The 25317-nt window shown below is 38.4% G+C and overlaps 1 protein-coding gene across 4 annotated transcripts in view; it reads left to right on the top strand.

The window, feature by feature from the left end:
* The window catches only part of AFF1 (AF4/FMR2 family member 1), a 163950-nt gene that overhangs the window by 123541 nt on the left and 15092 nt on the right, over window positions 1-25317 (top strand). For all 4 annotated transcript variants that reach the window (XM_011356322.2, XM_023528440.1, XM_011356324.2 and 1 more), the window contains 5 exons: window positions 962-1013; window positions 11800-11854; window positions 11974-12014; window positions 14609-14765; window positions 19698-20636. In XM_011356322.2, the coding sequence (XP_011354624.1) occupies window positions 962-1013; window positions 11800-11854; window positions 11974-12014; window positions 14609-14765; window positions 19698-20636 (1244 nt within the window). The remainder of the gene's footprint in view (window positions 1-961; window positions 1014-11799; window positions 11855-11973; window positions 12015-14608; window positions 14766-19697; window positions 20637-25317) is intronic.

The following is a 25317-nucleotide window of genomic DNA, read 5'->3' as shown; positions in this document are numbered from 1 at the left end:
CATCCTGGCATTCGGAGCCCTCAAACTCTGCCTCCACCTGTCTTTCCACGCCATCCAGCACAGATTATGCGCCCCAGCCTTGCCCTTTCTGAGTCTGTGCCACTAACTCCTCTCACGTCTGTACCTTTGTTCGCACTGTCTCCTCTGCCAGAAAATCTTCCTCATTCTCCTGCCAGCAGTCATTCTGTCATAGTCTCATCCATCGTTTGTGACACAATTCATTTTGTTCCTTTTCTGTTTTGCCTTCTTTTGTCATTAACAACAGAGGGACTGTTCTCTGATTCCTGGGACAGTTGATTTATATGATTGATTTGTGTACTTAATCTCACACTGCCCAGGGTTGTAGTTATTTGTGTGCCTGTTTGATGTTCCTCAGTCAATTGTAAGCTCATCGAGGACAGGATCAAATGCCTTGAACATTTGTTCTCTGTTGAGCAGTCTATAAATAGCTATTGAATAAATGAAAGGAGAGGGTGTTGACTAATGGAGGGACAGGTGGGAGGGAGAGCACAATTGGCAGATGACAGGCTGTAAAAGAGGAATGCTAGCAAAACACCGATAGACAAGTAAGCTCAAACCCCATGAGCTGTGAGAGCAGCCCTGTCTTAGTGCTTGCATATGAGCCCCCACCAGCTGACATCAAGGGAAAGAGTGTCCAACCCACAGGAAGGTGACCAGCAGTATGGCAAGGGCTGCTGCAAGCAGTGCTCTTCAGTGTTTTTGCTGTTAAGAGTTTTTAATTCTGAGCAAATCTTCTCTCTAGAAGTAACACAGATGTTATTGTGCGATTATACTAAATACTAAATATGGCGTATAGCAGCACTCTGGTTGACAGAATTTAAATGTACTAAGTGTTTAGGTGAAAACAGTGTTTAGGGACAACAAAAAACGGAATTTATACCTAACAGTCTCATGAATATATGTCATTGTACTGCTCTAATCATTTTTCCCTCCCCCACAGAACAGTATGATACGTCTTCAAAAACCCACCCTGATTCACAGCAGGGAACATCGTAAGTAAAATGCTTTTGTTTATTAAAAGTTTATAATACAACGTCGTAATTACCCATGTAAATGCATTGCTTAGATTTCCCCCCTGCTTTCAAGTAATGGCTTTTATAAAATACTCCTGCACTGTAAGGGGAAGAAATGACCTACATTTATATTTGGATTAAGTTCTGTCGAAGGTTTAGGGACCATAGGAGAGTTTGCTAAGGGGCTTTCTTAAAAGAAAAGCATTTGAGCCATTATTTACATTTTAACTGTGGAAGGTTTTAGCTTTATAAATTTCAGTCTTAAATAGGTTTAGCTTTTGGAAACAGATTTTGGGGAACGTGCATAATTTAAGATTTTCTGCCTCTTTCTTGGCCTAGTTTTAACAAAGAATGAGTCCTATTGCCCAGCTGTTATTTATTAAGGCCAAGTAAGTCCAGATATATTTTGGGTTTTTGGAACATTTCAAACTACATAATAAAGATTTTTAAATTTTGACCCAATTTGTCATTTCTTGACAGTATTGAACTAATGCTACTTTATTTTCACACAACTAGAAGTGGTGTTTAGGGACTAAATGAGAAAGCCTTTTTCTCGTTTAGTATCTAATCAGTAATGTGGGGTCACTAGTCTCAGAGGATTTCAGGTTCAAACTCCAGCCTTCTATTTTCTGGACATAATATTTGCTCTATGTATTTTGGAAGGAGAGATTGCTGTGGAGTGAATATTTTAAAAACTGTAGAGTTGAGGCAAGAGGTAATTTTATCTTCTCACTGCGGCTGAATGTGGCTGGCAACAGGTTAAATCATGATTCCCAAGTGCCAACGTCCCCTTGATGCAATTTGTTTTTATTTTTTCTCTGTAGCAAAATAAGAAAAATTCCCCGGGATAATGAGATTTTGTTTGTTTGTTTGTTTTTAAAAATCAAACTTTATTACCTTTTTTTTTTTTTTGGCACCATAATCAATAATTCATAGAATGGGTCTCCTTAAGCCACTCATGAGCACCAGTGAATTCCTCTCCCCACCAAAAAAGCACATTGATACACATGACACCGGTTAGCTTATAGGAAGAGATCCACGGCACACAACAGTGAATCTTTCCAGAAACAAATCTCAACTCATCTGAAAGCCGAGCTTTGGATTTTTGTAGTGGCTTTAGTCAGGCAAATATATCATTCATTAGTCAGAACAAGTAAAAATAATTGCCCAGGATTTTAGAGATTTTTTTTTTTTTTTAGGTAAATTTATTGTAGCTTAAGGGATGGATTATTTTTGTGTAATAAAAATCTTATTTCATTTGTGGTATTGGAAGATGGTGAGTTTTTGCTTGTTTTTATTGTCTTTTACTAGGAGGAAAAAAAACCTTATGTCAGTTACCCTCTTTTTTGCATTTTTTGCCTTTTTTCTTTCGTTTTTTTTTGTTTATTTTTGTTTTTTGTTTTTTGTTTTTAATTTACTGGCTCTCAAGTTTTGAAACTCTAGCATCAACTACCTAGATTACACTTAAAGGAGGAGATTTTTAAACCAGTTGGTAGCTAGCTGATAGAGAATAGAAACTACAGATCCAAGGACCACAGATATAAAACTTCTGCGGAAACTCTGTAACTTCCCCAAGGATTTACATCTTATGCTCTTTATAATGGTTGGTAGTAAAGCCCTTTAGACCATAAAAGGCCCTGGCCAGTGTCGTTGTCGGGGAGGGCTGGGGTGGGGGGGCGGGCAGTGAGGAAGGGGAAGTTGAAGAGCTTGCCTTCCACTTGGTAGTAAGAATAGAGGAGAAGAACTCGCCAAGGAGCCCAGTGGGTGGAGGCAGCAGTGCCAGAAGGAAACAGCTGTTTCCCTGGGCCTGTGGGTAGAGGAAGAAAGGCACTTGGGTCTGATCTAGGCCTAAGAAGTAGCTTCAGACCGAGCAGGCCAACGTTACACCTTCCCACACCAGTTTCCATCAACTTTCAGGCTTAGGTGGTTGGTGGGGACTTAAACCACTTTCTATGACAGTTTTGCTACTCAGAGAAATGGGTAGTTCTCCTGAAAAGTGAGTTAAACCACGGAGATTAGAGGTGCCTAAAAGTTTCTAACAGGTATACTTACATCTTGAGACAAATGTAGGGTTTTCTTTATAAAAATTATTAAATTGCTATCTATAAAGTTCCCTCGAAAGGAATTTTGTTATGATCCTTAATTCATTCAGAGAACAGATGAAAGCAGGGCCTAGTAGAGAAGAGGAAAGGGAAGAGTGGTCCAGGAGGGAAAGTAACACTGAGCCTGGGCAGATAAGGAGGGCCCTGTGGGTGGGGTTGGTGGTACTGATAAGTGCCAGAATGAAATGCACTCCAGGAAAAAGGAATTGCTTTTATGGAGACTGGGTGAAAGCAGTGTCCCAATTAATTTGTAAAGTGCATTCATTGTTTCAGATATAGTACAGTAATTCTCTTAGTGATCGCAGGTTAATTTGATCTAGTGTCAGCATTAGGGTTCTTTGACATGCACTTAGACTATTTCCATGGCTCATACAGTGCCAGGGAGATAGTCTAATGCACTCTGAATGTCAGGGGCGGGAAGAGTCAATGACAGGGTCATATGTACTTTGGTTTTAAAAATCAATCTAGGTTATAATGCTTTTTCTTTCAGAATTAACTAGTACTTGGGAATCCTTAGAAAAGTAGAATAGTACATACGAAAGAAAAAAGAGGAGTCTTGAACTAGAGAATAAATATATGGAGATGGAGAGTCTGTATTAACTCATATCTGTCAGAGAGAGAGAGAGAGAGAGAGAGAGAGTGAGAGAGAGTGTGTGTGTGTGTGTGTGTGTGTGTGTGTGTGTGTGGGGGGGGGGGGGGGGCGGGGGAGAGCTGTTAGCCAGGTGGTAGAAGGATGTAGGTGTGAAAGAAATATGTGTTGAATCTGTCGCTTTTAATTTCTGTGGTTGAAGCTCTAGTTAGTTCTCAAATGATAAATCTGCCAAGCTCTGCAGGGAGGTGATTAGCTAGGATGTCAGTGTTGTTTGCCCCTAAGTTTAGGGGAGGGAATGATTCTTTAAGGGCTCTTGGCTTTGGAATCTTCTTTCTTTCCAAGGCTTACATCTGTTGAGTTCTCAGGGCAAAGTACAGAGTATTTCCTTTTTTTTATGTAGTTATTATGTCCTTTATATAATTGTAGATCGTTCCCTTTCTGTGAGGCCAGATACATTTTCTGTTGTCAGTTCTTTTGTCAGGATCTCAAAAGGGATAATCTGTTAGTGCTTTGAAAACTAAAGCAGTTGATGGGTATTGTAGTGGCTAACTTTCTTCTCCCTTCCCACTCCCTACCCTGAAATTGCCAAATCCTTACTAGAAAGTGTCTTCTTCTGTTTTTCTTGTATTTGTCTCAGAAATCGTCAGTACTTTTTTAGACTGGAGACAAATTAGCTATTATAACAATTTGAAATTTTTGTTATATAGCAAGTTTCTTTTGAAGGAAATATCTGGAAATAAAGGCTGGGATTGGGATCGTCTCAGAAGTCTGATGAGAAGTAATGATAAAGTTGATAAAAGTTGGGAAGAGTCTATGATACTTTTTTAAATGAGCCTGAGTTTTCAACTTTTAGTCATAAACATTATTGGTTTTTAAATATCTTGGCAAAGAACTAAGGAAGCCCCATTCTTTCAGTTTATTGTGTAATAAAAATCATACCGGGATACATGTCAGCTGAAATGTCCTAGAATTAAGTCTGAAGAAGTGGCTTACTTGGACCAGTTCAGTTAAATTGTTTTTAGCCTCAGGAAAATACTTACTTTTCTCCTTTCATAAGATACTTCTTTCTATCTTTAAATGTTAGCTTACATTATGTGAAAATGTTTTGCCTGGGTCTTTTAATCCTTTATTCTTATAGCAGCTCTAACTTAGAGTGCTATTTGCTGATAAGTATTATGGAAGAAGTGGTAGAAATCACCCTAATGTGCAAAGCTTATAAATTTGTCACTGAGATCATACCCCATCTCCTGAAAACAAGGAACAAACATTTGTGCTGCTCAGTTATACATTGGTAGGTCTACGTTAAACCTTCAGAATCACAAAATGTAAATGGGGATCCCATTCTTAGTACTAAATTCCCAGTACTCAATACTGGCCTTTGCTGGAAAAGGGTACACTTTATTTTCACTCTCAACTTATCTGATCAAGTGATTGAGAATCCAGGGTTATTGGTGTTCATAATTATTTCAGTAACCTAGATATATTAAGAAATGTTTTCTTATTCTCAGGAGAAAAGTTAGAGCTATAAAATGAAAGAGAATAAGAATAAGGCAAATAGCTTTTTTTTTTTTTTTTAAGTGAGTTAATGTTTGCCATACTGTGGAGGAATGAGAATTTGTAAGATTGAGCATTGAAAAATTTCTGTTCCTAAGTGAAAGCAAACAAAAAGAATCATTCTGTGCAATATTTTTTTTAAAATCTCCTTATTTCAGGATTGTAGTCACTACGGCACCTTAAACCAATATTTAGAAAATACTACAACTCTTAAATGTATAATCACCTCTTTTCCCCTATCTGCACTGTGCTGTGACTAGCTTATGGTAGAATTTACAGGCTCTTGGAATAATCAGTTTTAACTCTTGGGCTTCCAGCTTTAATAGACAATATTCCAGGGGCTTAACATTGTATACAAGCTTATGCGGGGTGAGGCTATGAAATGAAGCATATTTTAAATAATTATACAAACACTGCTAAGGTCCTAGAGGATTGTCTTCTTCAAAGTATTCACCTTGGATCTCTACTTTCTCAAATGATGCAACCATGTCTTGAAATACCCCAGGAGCACCCCTTTGGGATAGTATCTACTACAGTACTTGGTCTTAGACCAAAGGTCAAATAAAATGGACAAAAAGAATAAATTTATCAAGTTCCTGTTGTATACTAGATAAGCATTAAGTAAATGGGTCCGTTTGCATTTTACAAAAGAAAAATCATTCTCATAATTCTTTAATGTGCTTTTGACTCCAATTATATAAATTATTCTGTGGGCTTGGCTCCAGGTGACTGAGATATTTCCCCAAATTGCCATTTATCCATTCAGTGTGTAATTATGGAACACATGCTGGGTGCCTTGTGCTGCTTTAGGCACTTGGAGAAGCAGTGGCCAATAAGACAAAATTCGTCCACCTATTGTAAGTAAATGAGGGTGACCTGTAATATAAACTAGGAGAAGCGATAGTGACAGGCTTGGGGGAATTTTGGGGGGATGGTGGTGATACTTCTTGGGAAGGAGGTCAGGAAAGATCTCTCAGAGGAGGTGACATTTGATCTGGAGCCTGAATGGTGAGAGAGAGGCAGAAAATGCTGGCCACCTTTAAAGGAGCTTGAGAATTTATGTTGCAGGTTCTGAAGGTGTTTGAAGACATCAGGGAATACTTATTGGAAGTGACTGCTTTGAAGTAGTTTATTTGCATATGCAAAACATGGTTTTAAAGGAATCCCTAAGGACCCAGTTAAGTCTCACTTACTAATCATAACTGCTAATTCACTACAAAGTGACCTTTGGCTAATTTAAACATGGATTGAAAGATTGAATAAAATGTTTTAAATTGCTAAGAATCTATTAGCCTTAAACTAAATTTGTACATCCCACCCACTCCAGGATGCTGGGCTGTTAAATCAACAAAATGTGGTCTACTTCAAAGAGAGTTCATATTCGCTCTGTCTCTTGACTGTCTCTTTCTCTCCCCGCCCGCGCCCGCAACCAGAGGCCTCCAAGGCCCTCCATAATCCTACCTCTCTGCCTCCTCCCCTACTACCCTCTCTTCCCCCCATACAGAAGTACATTTTATATCTTGGTCACATTGACTTCTTTGCTGTTTTCTATGCCCTGATTACTCTCCCTCCAATTTCTTCTCCTCTCAGGTCTCTCCTTGGATGTCATCCCCTTATCGACACAGTCTTCCCTAACTACCCTATGGAGAAGAGCAACGCACACCCATCCTTTCTCTTTTATACTTTTGTTTCCCTCCATAGGCTTCTGACCCCTTGAGAAAGTATGTTTTTTAGTTGTTTATCTCCCTCCCCTAGGCTATAATTACCACAAAAACACGGTTTTTTGTCTGCTTAGAGTTGTATCCATAGAGTCTAGAGCAAGGCCTGGAGTAAGTACTGAAGTAAGTAGAGTCTAGAGTAAGTACTCAGAATAAATGTGGAAGAAGAAAATACTACACATTAACTTGATTATATACCTCTAAGCAATACTTACTAGATGTGATTTTCAGCAATAATTTTTCTAGATTTTCTTTCTAGTCAGCCACTGTGTTGCTCTGGCATTAGTGTCTTATTTGTCATACTTATTGATTTAATCTTATTAACTTTGACATTTCCCTTATTTATACTCTTGTAATTTTTCTCGTCCTTATTTGACCTCACATAATCTTCACTTCATCCATGGAGTTTAAATAATCTTCTACAACTCTGGCAACAGTTTTTACCTTATCAACTATAAGCTTGAGTACTACAGTAAATCATGTGCTGAATCACTTTCCCCTCTATCTTGTTAGTCTGTAATCGCCCCTAAATGGTCTCTCTGTGAATTTGAGTTCTTCCAACTACTGTCACCATTTGGAGAGTTCCCTTCACATATTATGTCATAACTGCTTAAGATCTGCTTTTTCATTTTTTCATTTATTGTAGGTGGAGTCCTCTTCGTAATTCGAAGCCTTCCATCATCTTGTACAGAGCATTTGTAGTACTTGTTTTCTGCCCTGTCTCAAAAAAAGAATCAAACCCTGATTGAATTTAAAGTTTTGGGAATTATATCTACTTTAGAACCCAACCTCCTTCTCTTTCCCTGCACTCCATCTCCCTGCACTCTGTCCCCAAATCAATTTTAAGTTCGTGAGATTATACAAGTTTACACATTCTCACATGCTCATTAGTGGTTTCTGAAAAGCATTACTTCACTTACCATTTTGAGCACACCTAATACCAGGGTTGTGACTTATTAATTGTAAATAACTACTGTGAGCTTGCTTTCACTTGTTCTTTCCCAAATAAAATATATGGCCTGATCATAGGAACTGTTAACCCAAGAAATCAGTTTATTTAAATAGTTTTTTGGTTCTGAATTTAGATGTTACAGAACATTGGCAAGCCCGGTACTAAAAGAGTGGAAAAAGAATAAAGGCCTTTCTTGTGTATCTTCACAACAGTAACACTTGGACTCTGAGTCACTGAGGCATGCCTGCCAGAACGTGTACAGGGTTCTTTAAACTTTGTAGAACAGCCGCCTGAAGAATGCACTGGTACAAAGGAGTTTGAGGATTGTTTGTAACCTTTAAGTAAAAAGTTTACCTCACCAGTAATGTAAAATGTGGTTAAAACTGCATGGTAGTTCAAAGAATTATTTGACCTAAGCATTTGGCTTTTGAGCAATGCCAAGGTAGGCTGTGTGGCACCATATGCTTTGAAATAACTACTTTGTCTTAGAGTTTGAAAGTGAAATTAGTTATTTGACCAGTTTAAAAAGCATATGAGGTTTAAAGTTCATCAATTTTCATAAGGGAAAATAATGTATTCATTTTATTCCCATAAGACAGTTACTGTTTTTTGTTGTTGTTGTTGTTGTTGTTGTTTCCAAATTAAAGTCTTTCTCTCTGTGGGTTCTAAAACTTATGTTTCATTCTATCAGTTAGGTTTTCTAGCCACTGTGTCCTGTGTTGGCCAGAGCAAGGGGATCATGTCAGATAGAATAGTTTCTGTATCCTGGCTTTAGTGTGTACCAGTTTCATGGTCTTAGGCAACTTACATGGCCATTCTTGGCCCGTTTCCTCATCCTTGGAATGTGAGGGCATGATAAGAACCAGCCTACAGGGTTGTGAGTAAAGGGAATGTCTGTAAAGTCCTAATCACAGTGGGTACAGCCATGTAGTACTGTTACTTATTCAGCAAAAAAGGTGCTGTTCATTCAGCCAGTTTTTTTTAGGGGGCCTGCCTCATTCTAGGTATGGAAGCTGTGAAGATGAAAACGACTCATCCTGCCCTCAAAAGCTTACAGATGTGTGTATCTCTGGGACTTATGTTCTCCTACCCTAGGTTTCATTGGTGTGAGTGAGACTGGATCTAAGAGATTTGACTCTCTTTTAGTAGGTATCTCAGTGCTCACCTAGATGTGCTATAATTAATTTTGTCATTCTTCACATTCAGTGACCATTTCTTACATCTATAGTATGTGAAGTATAGTATAGTATGGTATACTAATGTGCTTGGCCTTAAATATAATTGTAGGACAAGTAGAGGGTTTTAGCAGCTGATTCCTTTAAAATTTTTTCCTTATCTCTAAAAATGTTTATCTGTCATCAGGGTACATTTTACCCAACTACATAGATTCTTTTTTTTTTTTTCTTTTTTTCTTCTTTTTTTATTTTTTTTTTTCTTTTTTTCTTCTTTTTTTAATCCTAATGGCATTTATGATGAATTTTCTATGTTAGCAAAACTTAGTTTTGGTTTTTAAGTAACATTTTTTTTCTTACCAGAGGCAGCACATGTTTGTTATTAAAAAAAAAAATTTAGAGCATATCTTTCTTCCACTGAGAGCATGCTGGTTTATATAGTAAGCTACCCATCTCTGATGATACAATAAATTATATTTTCTAGAAGATTCTGCGGTTACTGTTGGTTGGGTTGGCAGACACTGACAATATACTATATCTGTTGATTCTCATGTCAAATAAATTGTACCCATGAATTTGATTAAATAAAGTACCACATGTAAATTCCTAGTATGTCCTACATAAGTGATAGATTTTGTTTGTTCCTTTTGGTTTATCATTGCTTTATGATTGATTATTTCTTTGGAGATATCTTTAGCAATCCTTCTTCAGAGATCACTGTCTTTAGGTCCTGAATAAGTATCATACCTGCAAGCTTACTTTGTTATTGTTTACCTGAAGGAGAAATTTTTAGAATCTGGAACAGCATTTTTATGGTCCTTTTTATTCCTTAACTGTCAGTAGAGATAAAGTCAGAACATATCCTTTCTGACTTACTGAACGTATCTTACTTTCTGGCTGACCTTAGGTGAATGTATTCATGGAAGCTAGGCATTCGGTAGCTAGGCATACTTACAGGGTATTTAGTCCTCTGCTCACAACAGGAGCATGATTGGATTATATGGTGTTTGATGTTTCAGGAAATTAAGGCAAATTAGTTTTATATAAAACAAACTCAATGACTAGGAAACAAAGAGGTCCATTTACTGTGGTTTTGTTGTTGTTGATTAACATTGAGTACACTTTGTCAGATTTTTTTCCCTTACATTTATTCACAGATATGTTTTTATCTTTTGTTTGTGTGTACCCCAGCCAAGCCGCCAGTCAGCAGTAAACCTGTCGAGTGACTTTCTCTTCTTTACCATTATGATTGCTACTGCCAAGTCCTGTGCCTGAACACTGTGTTTCTTGGCCTTACTAAAATATGAATTTAGCTTTCATTAGATAAATATCGAGTAAGACCTATATTTACAGATAGCTAACAGTTTTCATATTTTTTTTTTAGAAACTTATCGCAGGATGTTTTTAGAACATTTATTAGTGAAAAGACTTCCTTGGCAGAATTACAGTGTTGCATATAGGTGGTCATTATGAAAGAGCCAAGTTTTATCATTTATTTTCATTACAAAATACAATGATTTTACCAAGGATTCCCAAAATAAAACAATGGCAGGTAGTGGGTTTGCGGTAAAAATTATTGAAGAGTTATTTTTAGAAACACCAAAGGTTTGTAACCTCTAATATAATTTGCTTTTTGGAGCATCAGTAATACTCAAGCAGACTTCTTTTTTTCCCACTTTCACTTAAGCATTTCCTCAAATAGTCATGCTCATAAATTTGGGGGGAAGAGGGAGGGAGCAATTACTGATTCATTTCTTTAATATTTGGGTATCTCCATGGAAGAAGATAAAGGGAATGAGAGAGGAAAGGGGCCAAGAATTGAGTGAATATGTACAGATTGGAAAATGTTTGCTTTTAATATTTCAGTTCATCATAAACCAGACTGCCTAGAGATAAGTATTAATATAACTTTGAGCAAGTGAACTAAGTTTTTATTTTCACCAGAATGTTAGCAGTAAGGTTAAACATATCTTTTAGACAACAGTATTATTTTTATTTCTACTCTTTCCATTGACCATTGTTTAAATAGACAAAAGAGAATATTTTTGTGTATATGAAAAATAATGTTCAATATTAATAATGTTTTTTGGACAAAAATATAAGTGAGCTCTTTAGTGATAGTTGCCTTAATAAATTCATACATCTTACTATATATTCATATATAGCATTTTTTAAGTGTCTGACACTTTTAAGCACTTTGCAAGTATTTATCAAATATTAACTCATTTAATGGTTAATCATTTATCTCACTTGTTAGAGACTATAGAAGGAGATAATTTGAGTGCCTTGTGTATCTGTCCTCTCCCTTCTTTTCTTTTCTCTTTCTTTTTCCTGTTTCTTTTCCCTTTCTGTTCCTTCTTTTTCTTTTTTTTTCTTTCACGTGGACCTCGAGACTTTAGTCTTGGGGCTGGCCACAAATCCCAGTCTCGTGGTAGTTCTGCTTTTTATGCTCAGATGTGCGAAAGATTAGTTTTAAGGAGCTTGGACTGAACTAGTTTCTGTGTTATAATTGTAAAACTTCCATTTCCAGGAAATAAAGCATTTGATGAATAAATAAAACCTATACCTAGTCCATCCTCCCCATTTTTTTTAATCATTAAGCATATTTTCTATTTATATGCTAAAAGAAGTCGTTAGACATTATTTTAAATTCAACATGTCTCTGCCCTATCCAGCATGCTTGAAGATGACCTTCAGCTCAGTGACAGTGAGGACAGTGAGAGCGAACAAGTAAGTTTTGTACACCTCATAATACCAGGAATCCTTTTAAATCTAACATTTCTGAACTGCTTATCCTAACCTGTTTTTTGTTTTTTTTTTCCTGCTCCTTCCTTACTGTGAATGCCTAGACCCCAGAGAAGCCTCTTTCTGCATCTGCACCTCCAAAAAGGTAGTGTGTGCGGGTTTCTCCCCCATTTATACAAAACATTTTGCATTTTTCTACCAAAGGGGAAAATTCCAACCTTATTTAGTACTTTCATAGCTTCTTCATGGGGAAGGAGATGGAGGATCACACAGTTAAAAGAAAGCACCTGTGTAATGTCTTGGAAGCTGCAGTCAACCTTAGAGAGGATGTTCACTCCATAAAAGAGAAAGCGCCCTGCACCCACCTAAATCATCAGTTTGGGCGATTAAAATTTTTGAGAGTTTAAAATAAGCTTAAACTCCTTTCATCAGTATTATGTAACCAGTATTTGAGAAGTTACCCTGAAGAGCCCAATGTTTTTAAAGTGACAGATTTGCTGTGTTTTCAAAAATTGGAGAACTGGATTTTCCATAGTGCCTGTTTTCTTAGTCATACGAATTTTCTAATTGTTTCAGTTGCTTTTAAAAATGACTCGCAGTACATTTTAGTGTGATAGAAAATTACTGTTTTCACTCTGTAAACAGTTAGCCATATTTTAAAAAAATTTTGGAAATGGGAACTATCTGAACTACCTTTATAATATTTCCCTCTGGTCCTGGATTTTATGATTTATTATGCCAGTCCCTGACTTCCATGGAGAAAGAAGTGTTAACCCATTTCCCGTTTGCCCCAAGAATACTCACCAGCAGCACTTGTGGTGGCAGCGTTTACCCTGAGATAACTTGTGGATTATAGTTATAACCTTACCCCCAAAGTTTGCCACAAAATATCTCGCTTTTATTATTATTTTCACATCACTCTAGTATTTCGATAGTCTTTGGAAAGAAATGACATCATCCTATTTATAGCATTCTTCTTTTAGTAGTAGTATCTCCATTTACAAAATATAGTAATTCTCAATAGATGAAAATGTCAAATCCTAGAAAATGTAGCATTCCTACGCATGATGTTAACATTGTTCTCGAATAGTTAGCCAAAGATTCATTTAATGAATCCGATTTATGTATACATGTCTGTTACATTAGGATTAGAGACAAGTTCTGGTTAGAAATAACTCCAAGAACAGTTTTTATATTTTATTTTCACATTGAAAACCAGTTAGATTTGCTTCAGCCTCAAAGAGTGAGTTTATGTAAAATTAAATTAACGCTGGCAGTGAGCTGTGCTTTTTTTTTTTTTTTCCCAAACAGAAAATGGGTTAAATTACTTCATAGCTGTTTTACTCCCTTGAGATGTGGTCATCCATTTCGAGACAAGCTCAGCAATAAAAAAGCTTCCCCCCATACATGTGATACTATAGTTAGTGTGGAGGAAGCTTGTATAATTATGCAAGGTCTTATGGAGTCAAAAGCTCTGCTCATTTATTTATATCCCATTTCGTTCAGTAATTTCTGGTGGCTTATAATGACTCATAAAATATGACAAAGTAGCCTAACTTAAAAGTGAAAAATAAAATTTTTTTTGAAGTGGGGATAAATCAAGAGGAGAAGCAGCACTGAGAGTGTATCTCATTCTGGTCCTCACTGGCTTAAGCTCTGCAGCTACCAATGTGAAAATGATCACAAACTTAACGTAGCATTTTATATGAGGGAACTATGTGATAGTGTGTTTGTTTTAAAATGACCTCAACTAGTGGTTTTATTATCTAATAATGTTTTATTCTACTTATTCTAATATAATTGTATTTAATAGATTTATTATTTACTATTTTAGGTAGATTTGGAGGCATTCAGGATTATGGTTATTGCTTTATTACTTTGGTTAATTCCATTGAGGGCAAAGTTTTAAGATATGCTTTGAAATTCTGTGTATGTCCATCAACGTGATGAATGTGTGTTTTCTCACTGACCTAGAGTTATCACCCTATTCTTAAAACTTGCAGTAGTTAATCTCTACTTCAGCTGATATTTGAGGATCCTAAGCCACTCATAAGAATGGCCCGTTTTATAATTCTGCCCAGGAGTGTGACTGGATTGCCTTTGAGGTCACTTTCCAGAAGAACACCATTTATGTTCAGTAGTCTTGGCTATCATACAGTTAGTTCTTATATAGAGAATAGAGGGAGATTTTTAATGTATTGGCTGTTTTTTTTTAAATTATCTTTGGGTTATCTATAGTAGAGGTCAGCAAACTTTTAAAGAGTCAGAAAGTAAATATTTTAGGCTCTGTAGGACATAGTGTTGGTGTTAAAACTAGTTAACTCTGGTTTTGTAGTATAAAAGCAGCCATAGACAATACACGAAATAATGGGTATGGATATGTTTCAATAAAACTTTATTTAGAAAAACAGGCAGCTGTTCCAGGCCATGGTTTACCAACCCCTAATATAAAGCACCCAGCATCTGTATAGTTCAAAATATTCTTTATGAACAAAATTCCATGGACTTCTCCTTTATGTAATTACCTGGTGAGCTTAAATTTTAAGGGTTTTTTGCTGATTTTTGAGCAACCGTGGGCCTCTCTCTCAACTGGATGACATGATAATTTAGTAATATTAGGTAATAGTGAGGCCTTTCCTTTCAAGCAGCAGAAACGTGGGCAAAGCAGGAAACGAGTAAAGAGGGAAGAAATCCACCTTGCGTGGTGTCTTCAAATGGTCTCTGTCGGTTGCTTCACAGCGCTCCGCAGTCACTTCCAGAAGCCGTGGCCTCAGCACATTCCAGTGGTGCGGAGTCAGAGAGCACCAGTGACTCAGACAGCTCCTCGGACTCCGAGAGCGAGAGCAGCTCAAGTGACAGTGAAGAGAACGAGCCCCGTGAAACTCCGGCTCCTGAGGTACCGGGTCCCCTCCAGGAGGCAATCTAAGATGGCAGCATTCTGGCTTTTGGGGCTAGTGTCCCGTTGTGCGCCAGACCATGGGGCTGAGTAGTTTTGTCCCCCGGGGCAATGCTTTTCTGCTCCTACCCCTGTGTAGAACCAGCTGTTTCTATTTACTTATTTCTTACCAGACATTTGGCAGTGGAGGTTTGGGAGAGAAGTCTTCCCTCTCCTGTTTAAAATGATAGGTTCTTCTCTGTGTTGCTAGTGTTGTCTCGAAGAGCAGCTCATTAAGAACGTTTGCACACCATTTCCTTTTCCCTGCTTTTGAAAAAGTAAACTCATTTTTAGTAGGCTGCTGTTTTAGTATTAATGAGAATTCTCTTTGAAATTTCAGGAATGCATGAATTAAGGAAATCAAAAGGAGACAGCCTGATTTAGCAAAGGGCAGGAATGTGAACTAGAAATAAGTCATCAGAGGTTCTATTTTTGAATCACTAAAAGCCATGCATTAAATTGATGGCGAAGTGATTTGCCAGGGCTGTGGTTCTTACACCCTCTGCTCCATGTAAAACAGGGATAATTGTGTTTGCCTGTTACCTGCCCTTGGGAGATATTGTAAAGGTAAACAGATGAGATCGAAAATCTCAAGCACTACATATATCTAGAAGATTTATGCTACTACTAGATTGTCAAGCACAAGAAATTTAGTAACGACTAATAAGGTTACCAAATGCCCTCAAAACTTGTCATAGCAATGTAAGAATTATGCTGAAGAAGGGATACTTAGTGAAAAGAGAAGGCGTTTTCGCTGAACTAGACCAGCTTGGATAGAGAAAATTATTCTGCATATTGAAGATAGGAATGCTGGGAAATGAGATGTTCTGATTTAAAAACTGTTAAAGTTTTCAGTACTTGTCTCTGCTGTTTAGAAAGCAAGGCAGTTCCACTGTAATATTCACCGAATCCATCTGGAGATCGTGTAGTGAGACGTAAGAGCCATGTCTGAAAGCAAGAGAGGCTGAGAAAATAAGTGTCATTTTTTGTTAGCCGTGAGTTTATGTTCGGTGCAGAGTAAGTGCTCAATAATTTTTTTTTTTTTTGAGTGAAAAAACATAGACCAACATTAACTGTACTTGACGCACCTTTTAGATTTTAGAAACTACTCTCTGTGTTTCTAGGAGTTCTCTGTGTGATACTAATTGCTGTTGAAATTATTTTTCTGTGCCTCAGGAAAAAAGATACAGAATATGCTCTGCAGACAAATTATGTGATTATTCACTGTTAATGTTTATAAGATATTTGCTTTGTATCTCACCTTATTCAGTAAAAAAAAAAAAAAAAATCTGCATGCTTGTAGGTTCCTACTAGAAGGAAGAGAATTCAGTTAAATAGCAAACTTCAATTAAAATAAAATGGAAATGGCACAGATTTGGCTGAATAGTTGAAACTTACAAGAAAGATTTAATCTGATGTTTGATTTAATGAAACAATTATATCTCATTGCTGAAGAGGTTACTGGCATAGAGTTATACTCATATAAAAAAGTAAATGTTGCTATACTACTTTATTTTTTTAATGCCTTACTAAAAAGGCGCATATTGGTACCTTTGCATTGCTGTGCAAATCTAGACCTGGATCCAGTTTATATGTTGTATACTGAGGTTCAACTTCCCCAGAAATATTTTGTCTTTGTCTAAATCTTAAACCTTTAATTTTCCCCAAGGTATTTAACTACTTTTCTTTCCTTTTAAAATAAATACCTGCATTATTGTAAATCTCCTGTGTTGTGAATTAACGCGAATGCCATACATAATTGGCCATAGTTTCTAGTTATAAATTTCTCACCCTTTATTCTATTTTTAATGCTGAGAAATTTGCTTTTTATGGCTCCATTTTAAATTCATTTGACAAAATAGTTTAGTGATCATAAGAGAATTTGAAATGTTATATGCACACCAAATGAACTGGTGGTGAATTTGGGGAAAAGCAGATTTCAGCGTTTGCTTTATAGTGGGGATCAAAATGTAAACCTCAGCGTTTCAAAATATGTGGAGCACCTCACCATTTTACTGCTTGAGTAAAGTTTAGGAAAAAAATTATTCTGTTCTCAGTTATTCAGGGATTTGCTTAGTTTTCTAATAATTCATTGTCCATTTCTTTGGTAGTAAACCACCTTGGCTGAGTGCCCATGAGGCTCTTGGTACTTTTTCATAAATTATTTGATTTAACCCTTGCCAAGTCCTAAAAGGTTGGTAGCTTTCTTTTCACCTGGAAGGAAAGTAGCAACACCGAAGATTCTAACCCGCAGCCCTCGAATGCTGAAGCGTTTTTATTTTCTACTATACCATGTTGCTTCTCTCCTTCCTTTTTTCTTTTCCTTTTTCTTAATTTTTAGATTCATATTTTACTAGAAAAGTAGGCATTGTGCATAGCTCAAAACTTTTTATTCAAAATCATAATTCATCTAAAATATATGAACTTTTGCCAGTTTGAGAAGTTAGGAGAGGTAAAGGGACATGTCAGACATTTATTAAAATACTTAAGAAAATTAATCTTGATCCTATCGAAATTTTTTTTAAAAAATCTATTTTTAATCAATCCATTATGTAAAAGTTCCCACTATCCCAACACCTAGATAATAATCTAATCTTAAAGGACTTCTATCCATTGTACATCTTTATAAGCAGGTAGACAGAAAGAATTGCCCCTACACATTCCCCTCCATCGAGGCACACCAGCTCAATTTTACCCTGCAGCTGGGCCATACACCTCCCTTCTGGACATTTTTAGGACTGCAGTGGAAGAAAAAGTGTTTTCTGTAACCAGGACATTCCTTTAGGGACTACTAAATGTATCTTATACTGCCGTTTTGGGAGGGGAAAAAGGCAGACGCTGCCTATACCAGGAATGGCTTTTTCTTTTTGGTTCGCACGTAAATACATACACCTCTATAGAGCATGTCAGTGACTGGAGTGCAGTTGTAAGCATCGCCTTGGTGAGGTGTATCCATACCTTTCTGGAGAAGGAGTTTTGTTCCTGAGGTGATTGGCACATGATACAGCCTAATTTGTTGTCCCCAGTTAACCACTAGTATTACCACACCTTTAAGTCTTTGCAGGAAATAATGTCTGACAAGTAGGTGTTATATGCTAATCTTTTCTCTACCCTTAACAATCATCCTGTCTTGTTAGAATATTGAATACATTTAGATTACATGTGACAAAATGCCTAGCACTTAGGAGTAGTTTCCTTCTTCCTTCTCTCCCTGCTCTGAAATTCAAATCTGAACCTGGGTATAGAGTTGATATAAGTAAAGGGAGCTGTAAGAGGGATATGTTATCCTAAGCAGCAATATAGGGTAAGCAGAAAAAATGTTGATGTAGCTATCTTTCTGGCCAAAGTATGGTCCTGTCTAGTTCCTTAAAATTTCTCTTAGTTCTGTTCGGTTTCAGTTGCACTAAGTCCAAACTACCTACCTGATCATTTTATTATCTAATCTTGTCCTAGCCAGAAATTCTTTACATTATATCCACATATCTTGCATGTATTAAGTTTGCATGTTTTTATAGAGTTGAATGATTTGGCATATTCCATTTGAGAAAATTGTTAGCAATCCTCTTTGTAAAATATTGTCCACCTCCGGGAGTGATCTCCTGATCCATAATCTAATCAGTTAAGTCCCGCATGGAATACAAACCACCTGTCAGAATGACTAAATCATATGCTCAGTGCCCTAGGAAGTTAATTGAAAGAGATTCCACACTAGATTCAACTGATCAGATTATGGATAAGGATCTTAAGGAAAACATGTAGCATGCCAATGATGTACTTCCCTTTAAAAAAGTAATCATTGTTTACTCTGTTAGACACTAATATTTTTCTCTATGGCATAATATTTATAGGGACAGTAATACACCTATAGGAATGCTCAAATAAATAAGTACACCACTGTATGCAAGAGATAATAGTGGAATTTGGAGATACAGAGGTTTCTGTCATTCTGTTTATAAGATCAAAAAGCCTAGTTGGAGAGAGATGATTAGATGCATCACTCATCAGTTAGCAACAAAGATTTAAACAACAGTAGAGGATGCCAGGAGATGTCAGGAATTTCTCTTTATTTGCCACATCAGTTGCACAGATAATCAGTATGGTCTCACTGCTCTGAATTGTGTGCTCTGGAGCCTCCCTCTGTGTCTTAGGGAAAATAGGTGTTATATCAGACCAGCTTGTCTTAACTAGAGACTTAATGCTTGATTTTTAAAGAATTGAAGTGGGACTAATGCTCGGCTAATGTGACCTCATTTTAGTCTTTTTATCAAGGTATAAAATTTGAAAATTAGAATGTATCTGTGATACACTGAAAACCTTGTCACATGTAAATAATTATGATGTTTTAAGTAAATAAGAGAATTGATCTCAAATCTTGAAGAAAGTAATTTTCAGTTGATAAGTATGGTAGAGGACAGAGCATGAAACCTATAGATAACCACCAAGACTTAGTTTACTCGTTAGCCTTCTTCCGAAAATCCTTGGTAAAAGGACTCTCTTTAGTTTTCATTTCTCACTATTTTCTGATCATTTACAAGCCAAAATGTGTCAGTTCTGTTTAAATTAATACTGTAATTACCATGAGAACAAAATATTTGTGTTATAAGGATTTCTCAGCAGTTTTCAGTGGTCTACACTGATCAATATTTAATGGTCTTTTATTAGTCATTAGCTGCCACAGCAAAATTCCCATAGCACAAAAAAAATTGGAAGATTGTTTTAAGAGTTAATTGTTATAAAATTTTATCTATAATTAGAGGAGGGTAAAAATGACCTGCATTCTTAGGTTTGGAATGATTGCATCTCCCCTGGACGGTCTATAGAGTGGGCGAGTAACACAAGAGAAGAGTCGATCGTCATTGGTCAGTTAACACTTTTCTCTTGTTCCTTTTTCAGCCCGAGCCTCCTACAACAAACAAATGGCAGCTGGACAACTGGCTGACCAAAGTCAGCCAGCCGGCCGCCCCACCAGAGGCCCTGGGGAGCGTAGAGCCTCCGCCTCGGCACCCAGCCGGGAAGGGCAAGGGCAGCGACAGTGGCACCACTAGTCACGAGCAATTAGAATCCAAAGATCCTCCCTCCAAAAGTTCAAGCAAATCCCCCAGGGTCCCTCCCGAAGTCCCCCAGCCTGGCAAGAGGAGCTGTCAAAAGTCCCCTGCCCAACAGGAGCCACTGCAGAGGCAAACCATTGGAACCAAACAGCCCAAAAAACCTGTCAAGGCCTCTGCCCCGGCAGACTCTCGGGCCAGCTTGCAAGTAGAGAGCGAGCCGGGACTTACTCCGCACAGCTCCAAGGACCAGCCTTCCAAAGACAAGCCCAAGGTGAAGACGAAAGGGAGGCCCCGTGCTGGAGGCAGCAGAGAGCCCAAGCCAGCGGCGCCCACGCCCAGCGAGAGGAAGAAGCACAGGGGCGGGCCCCCGGCCCCCTCGAAGGCACTCTCAGGCCCAGAGCCCACGAAGGACAATGTGGAGGACAAGAGCCCTGAGCACTTTGCCCTCGTTCCCCTGACTCAGAGCCAGGGCCCCCTGCACGGTGGTGGCAGTGGTGGCAGGACTAGTGGCTGTCGCCGCGCTGTGGTAGTGCAGGACCGCCGGAAGGACAAACTCCCGGTGCCTTTGAGAGACACCAAGCTGCTCTCCCCACTCAGGGACACGCCTCCCCCGCAAAGCTTGATGGTGAAGATAACCCTCGACCTCCTCTCCTGGGTACCCCAGCCACCTGGGAAGGGGAGCCGCCAAAAGAAAACTGAAGACAAACAGCCACCGGCAGGGAAGAAGCTGGATTCTGAGAAGAGAAGCTCAGACAACTCGAGCAAGTTGGCCAAAAAGAGAAAGGTGAGTGAGAGGGGCTGGCTCTCTCTGCAGTGTGGTGCATCCCTGCTGTTGGCTCAGGACTGTCTTTGGCACTTGATCATAGCCCTGAGTTGTCTTAGAAGAAGCGAGATGTCTGTCTGGATTCGATTCAGCCTTTGCTTCTAAACCAGAAGTTACTCTTTCATTGCAGACTTGGATGCTTCCCACTCTGCAGACAGGGATTAACCAAGTGCCAGAATCCTTAAGCAGTCTTGCTAGTTTGAAAAAAGATGAGGCAGTCATTGAAAAGGATATCTTGTTTTAGGATAATGTATCATTTGGGAGTATATTTTTATTTATTTTGTTAACATTGGTATTTACCAATAGATTTTGCCCTAGAATTTAAAACCTTACATGAATCGAAGTGTTAATTAATATTCTGAATTCATGGAAGCTGCCATACGTCAGACTTTACCCCTGTAGTACGAACTTTTTGATACTGATATTACATCTATATTTTAACCCATGGGCGCCGAATACCTCATCAGTTTGAACCCGCCAGATTTAGAATTTGTGACCTCTATTTTTTTTTATGTAGCCAAACTTTTTTTAATAAGTTTTTATTTTTCAATTACAGATGACATTTTATATGTTTCAAGTGTACAACATGGCGATTAGACATTTATATAACTTACGAAGTGATCACCCCGATAAATCGTGTACCCATCTGACACCATATGGCCGCCATTGACTTTTATTAATAAGCAGAACATTATAAAAGTGTTAGATAGCTGTTGAACTTATGGTCAGGACATCTTGTGTTGATTAATATAGGCTAGTATGGTACACTGTAAAGTATTGAAAAGCTGTCATTTTATTAATTGCAATTTTTGGAAGTTTCATTTAAGGAATGAACATAGTAAAAAAGAAAAACTATATCCCTGCATTACTTAAGACCTCCAGTTAATGGACATAATCACTATTTTGGACAGCCTCCCTCCTGCCTTTATTCTGAGTCACTGAGCTTCTGACAGATGTTTTGCTGCTGCTTGATGGTGAAAGATTAGTGAGTTTTTTCCCCAGTGATATTCCTAAGCCAACCTCCCCAAGATTCAGAGTCAAAGGCACAAGAAGAGCCAACTCTTTCCTGCTGAGAAGGAGTAAAGATTTTAACACGCTCATAAGTACACAAAAAACTTCTTACTCAGTTGTGGAAGTTGAGCTAAGAATAACAAAGGACGAAAAGATCATGATGCCTGCTGTCATGTCAGATTCAACTGATTGCTCCACTTGGTTAAAAATATAACATGACTCTACTAAATAGTAAACGGTGACTCTTTTCTTCAGAACTTTGTCGAATGAGATATGAGGGTATTGCCACCGTAACTGCAGCGGGGGCAAGTCAAGTGGGGTGGGTTCAAGCACTTTTTTAGCTAGAAGAGGGTATATTTTTTCTCATGCGAGAAAACTACTAAAACAGTGTTTGTGAGTTAAAGGTGTAAAACTTAATGGAGGAAATTGTGATGGACCTGGCTAGGATAACGGTACCTAGTGTACCTGAAAAGACTTAACAAATACACTCATTTACCTCCTCGTCCTCCTCCTGGGAACTCTTTTATCACCTGTCCCCCCAGCTACCATGGTCTTGTCTAGTCTCCAACGTGTACCTTCTGCATTAGCTGGAATGAGGAGAAGTATTAGTTTCTAAAAATGCTTACTAACCAGGTGGCAGTGTTAGAAATTGGAGGCTCCCCCAGACAGTTCTCAGCCCAGTCCACACTTTAATGCAGATCTAGAAGTGTCGCTTGTGGCTCCCGAAAGGGAAACTCAGCCCTCCCTGTCGAGTACATGAATTGCGCCCTCCAAAAGCCATTCCCAGCCAGTGGCTGGGCTCCACTAGGGCCTCTCATTTGTCTTTCAGTTTAGAGGATGGAAAAATAATGACCCCCGCATATCAGCCAAGTGTGCTTTCTTTAAAGCCCTGGAAGCAGCTGAGAGCTCTGGCCCTGGGAGCAGTCTGCCTCTGCCGCAGCACTGACAGGGTCAGGGTCCGAGCCAGTGGCGCCAAACCCTGGCTGCACACTGTGGTCACCTGGGGAGCCTTTAGTACTGGTGACAGGCTGCACGCCCCCACACTCCCACCTCCATAGGTATTCTTAAAATTCTGTTAATCCGGACACCTAGGGCGGCTGGGAGCCCCTGCAGCAGAGCCTTGTACAGGGCCAAGATTGTACAAAGCTGTTTCTTTGGATCGAAAAATTCTTCCAGTGTGCTGCATTTAGATACCATGGATCTAGGAAACCAGGAATTCTTGAAGTATGTCATAAGTTAGAAACATTACTTAGAAGCTTTCCGATAAATATAAAAATTGGTCCACTGTATAGTTATTTCGTGATCAGAGAACCATGCGTCATTTGGTTTCACTTCCTGCTGGGTTCCAGGTATTGTTAGCATTGAGCATTGTGATCCTCAGACCCTTCCCTGCATGGAGCAGGTTTCCCCCTTTGCTGTCATGACCCTGACTCTGTTTGGTCAGGGTGCCAAGCTGCCCCCGTGGGCAGCCCAGCACGTAGGCCTGGGACCCGAGGCAGTGCTGTTCTCTCTTTAAGCTTGGGTGCCTTTCCTCAAATCTGGTAGTGGAGACTTACTCATATTCTTCATTTTAAGTGGAATCACTAGAAAAAGCTCTCTGAGGATTTAGTGAAAACAGTTGAAGAAGTGTACCTGATCTTTTACATTAGTGGAATGTAGTGTTTTTATTGAAAAGCCTTTTATGGTCTGTCCCTCCCCTGAAGCAAAATTTAGGAAATATTTTCAGAGGATAAACATCCTTGAAGCCATTTTAGACTTAAAAGGGTGAAAAGGTAATCATAAAGAGTTAATGGTGGTTAACAGCTGTGATGAAGCCGTCAGATGTGGCACCTATAGAAATGTACATATATATATATACATATAATTTTACTATAAAGGAGTGGGTAGGGAACAGTTAGTTCATGGGGAAAAGTAGAGAAAATTGTGAGGGTAAAAAGGCATGAACCCACAGTGCTTTTTACATAAACTATGTAAGTTCATCATCCTGATTATAGTTTCTAATTTAAAGTACAACTTATTTTTTAAAATAATTTTTATACCTAAGTTGTTTTCTAGATTTGAAAGAAAAATTGAAGTTGAGAAGCACAATAACATATATGGTCAGGCTGGTGCCATTGAGAGGGCTTAAAATGCACCTAATATGCGAAGCGTAGTTCTGGCCACCTCTATAAAGATCTCATTTAATTCTATCATTTAAAGATTGCTATTCAAAAAAAAAAAAATGCTAGACTATCTTAATAGCCATTTAGATAAATAACAGGACAGGGAGGAACATTCATTCCTGTCATTTCCTTTTTCTAAATAATCAGTTTACAGACCAAGAAGCTTTGACATTTTTTGGAAACATTTCAGCGCCATCATTTATGTGTATTTTGAGACATGAGAAAGAGAAGTTATGGGATATGGTGAGGAATATGCATTTTTATTGTTCGAGGATGGTTGTTGGTTCAGTCCTTCCCTTCTATCCAAGATCTGTCTCCAGATCAACATTCCTAGTTATTGTCCTTCAAAATCAAGGGTTCGAAAGACAATAATTTCCCGAAGCCACTTTAATTTCTTCATGCTTGTTAAGTTACCCTAAAAAGAGCATTGTAACCATATGCATGTTAAGGCTGTTTTAAGGCATTCTAATGCCTGTTTTTCCCCTCACCAACAAGAAGAAAAAAAGTGGATTAATTTTTTTTTCTGTAGTACTTATCCCAGTGACTATATTATAGCCTGTCTTCTCAGTAAGTCCTACCCTCATTCTTAATGCTAAGTTGGAGTTGGCATCTGCCGTATCTTTTTTTTAATTAACTGTTTTGGGGTGACATTGGTTAATAAGATTATATAGGTTTCAAGTGTACAGTCAGTTGTATAATACATTATCTGTATATTGCATTGTGTGCTCAGCACCCAAAGTCTAGTCTCTTTGTGTCACCCCTTTACCCTCTTCACCCTCTCCCCACCCTCTTGCTCTCTGGGAACAGACCATACTGTTGTCTGTGTCCATGAGGTTTGTTTGTTTTGTTTGTTGCTTTTTGTTTTATATCCCACATATGAGAGAAATCATATGGTTCTTGTCCTTTTCCTACTCTGTGTTGTCTTCTTATTGAACCGTCCGCAGAGGCACGTCCCAGAGAAGTACCCAGATTTCCCAAAAGGCTGCTTCTCCACTTTTCCTACGCTGTATGTGCTACCAGGCTCATTTCTTCCTGTGGAAGAAGATGACGGAGTCTTAGAATTTGAGTGCCGAGGCCTGCAGGTCACTCGTTCAGCCGCTGCCTTATATGGATGAGATCCAGAAAGGCTCTAACGTCATTTGCTGCTTAGTAAAAGCAGGTTTGGAGCTTAGGTATGCTGATTCCTCCCAGTCCAGTGCCCTTTCTTTTCTGTCACACTTTTTCCCCACCACACAAGAGTCTGGTGGGAGGATTCTTGGAGAGAGTCACAAGGTCATAGTTCAAGACCATTGTACTGACTCTGGCAGTTGTGGTATCATCCCTGACTCAGTCTCTCCATTACTGACACCCCAGTGCTGTACCCCCTCCCCACTCCTTCTCCACTTCATGTTACCCTTTCAGATGCCTCTCATCTCTCCCCACCACAGCCAGGCTCCTACAAGACTACCTTAACCCCTGTTAGAAACATT

Source organism: Pteropus vampyrus, unplaced genomic scaffold (genome assembly GCF_000151845.1).
Source record: "Pteropus vampyrus isolate Shadow unplaced genomic scaffold, Pvam_2.0 Scaffold25, whole genome shotgun sequence".
In the NCBI taxonomy this organism is placed as follows: Eukaryota; Metazoa; Chordata; class Mammalia; order Chiroptera; family Pteropodidae; genus Pteropus; species Pteropus vampyrus.
Note: the sequence above shows the minus strand (reverse complement) of the source record. Positions and strands in the feature narration are given on the sequence as shown.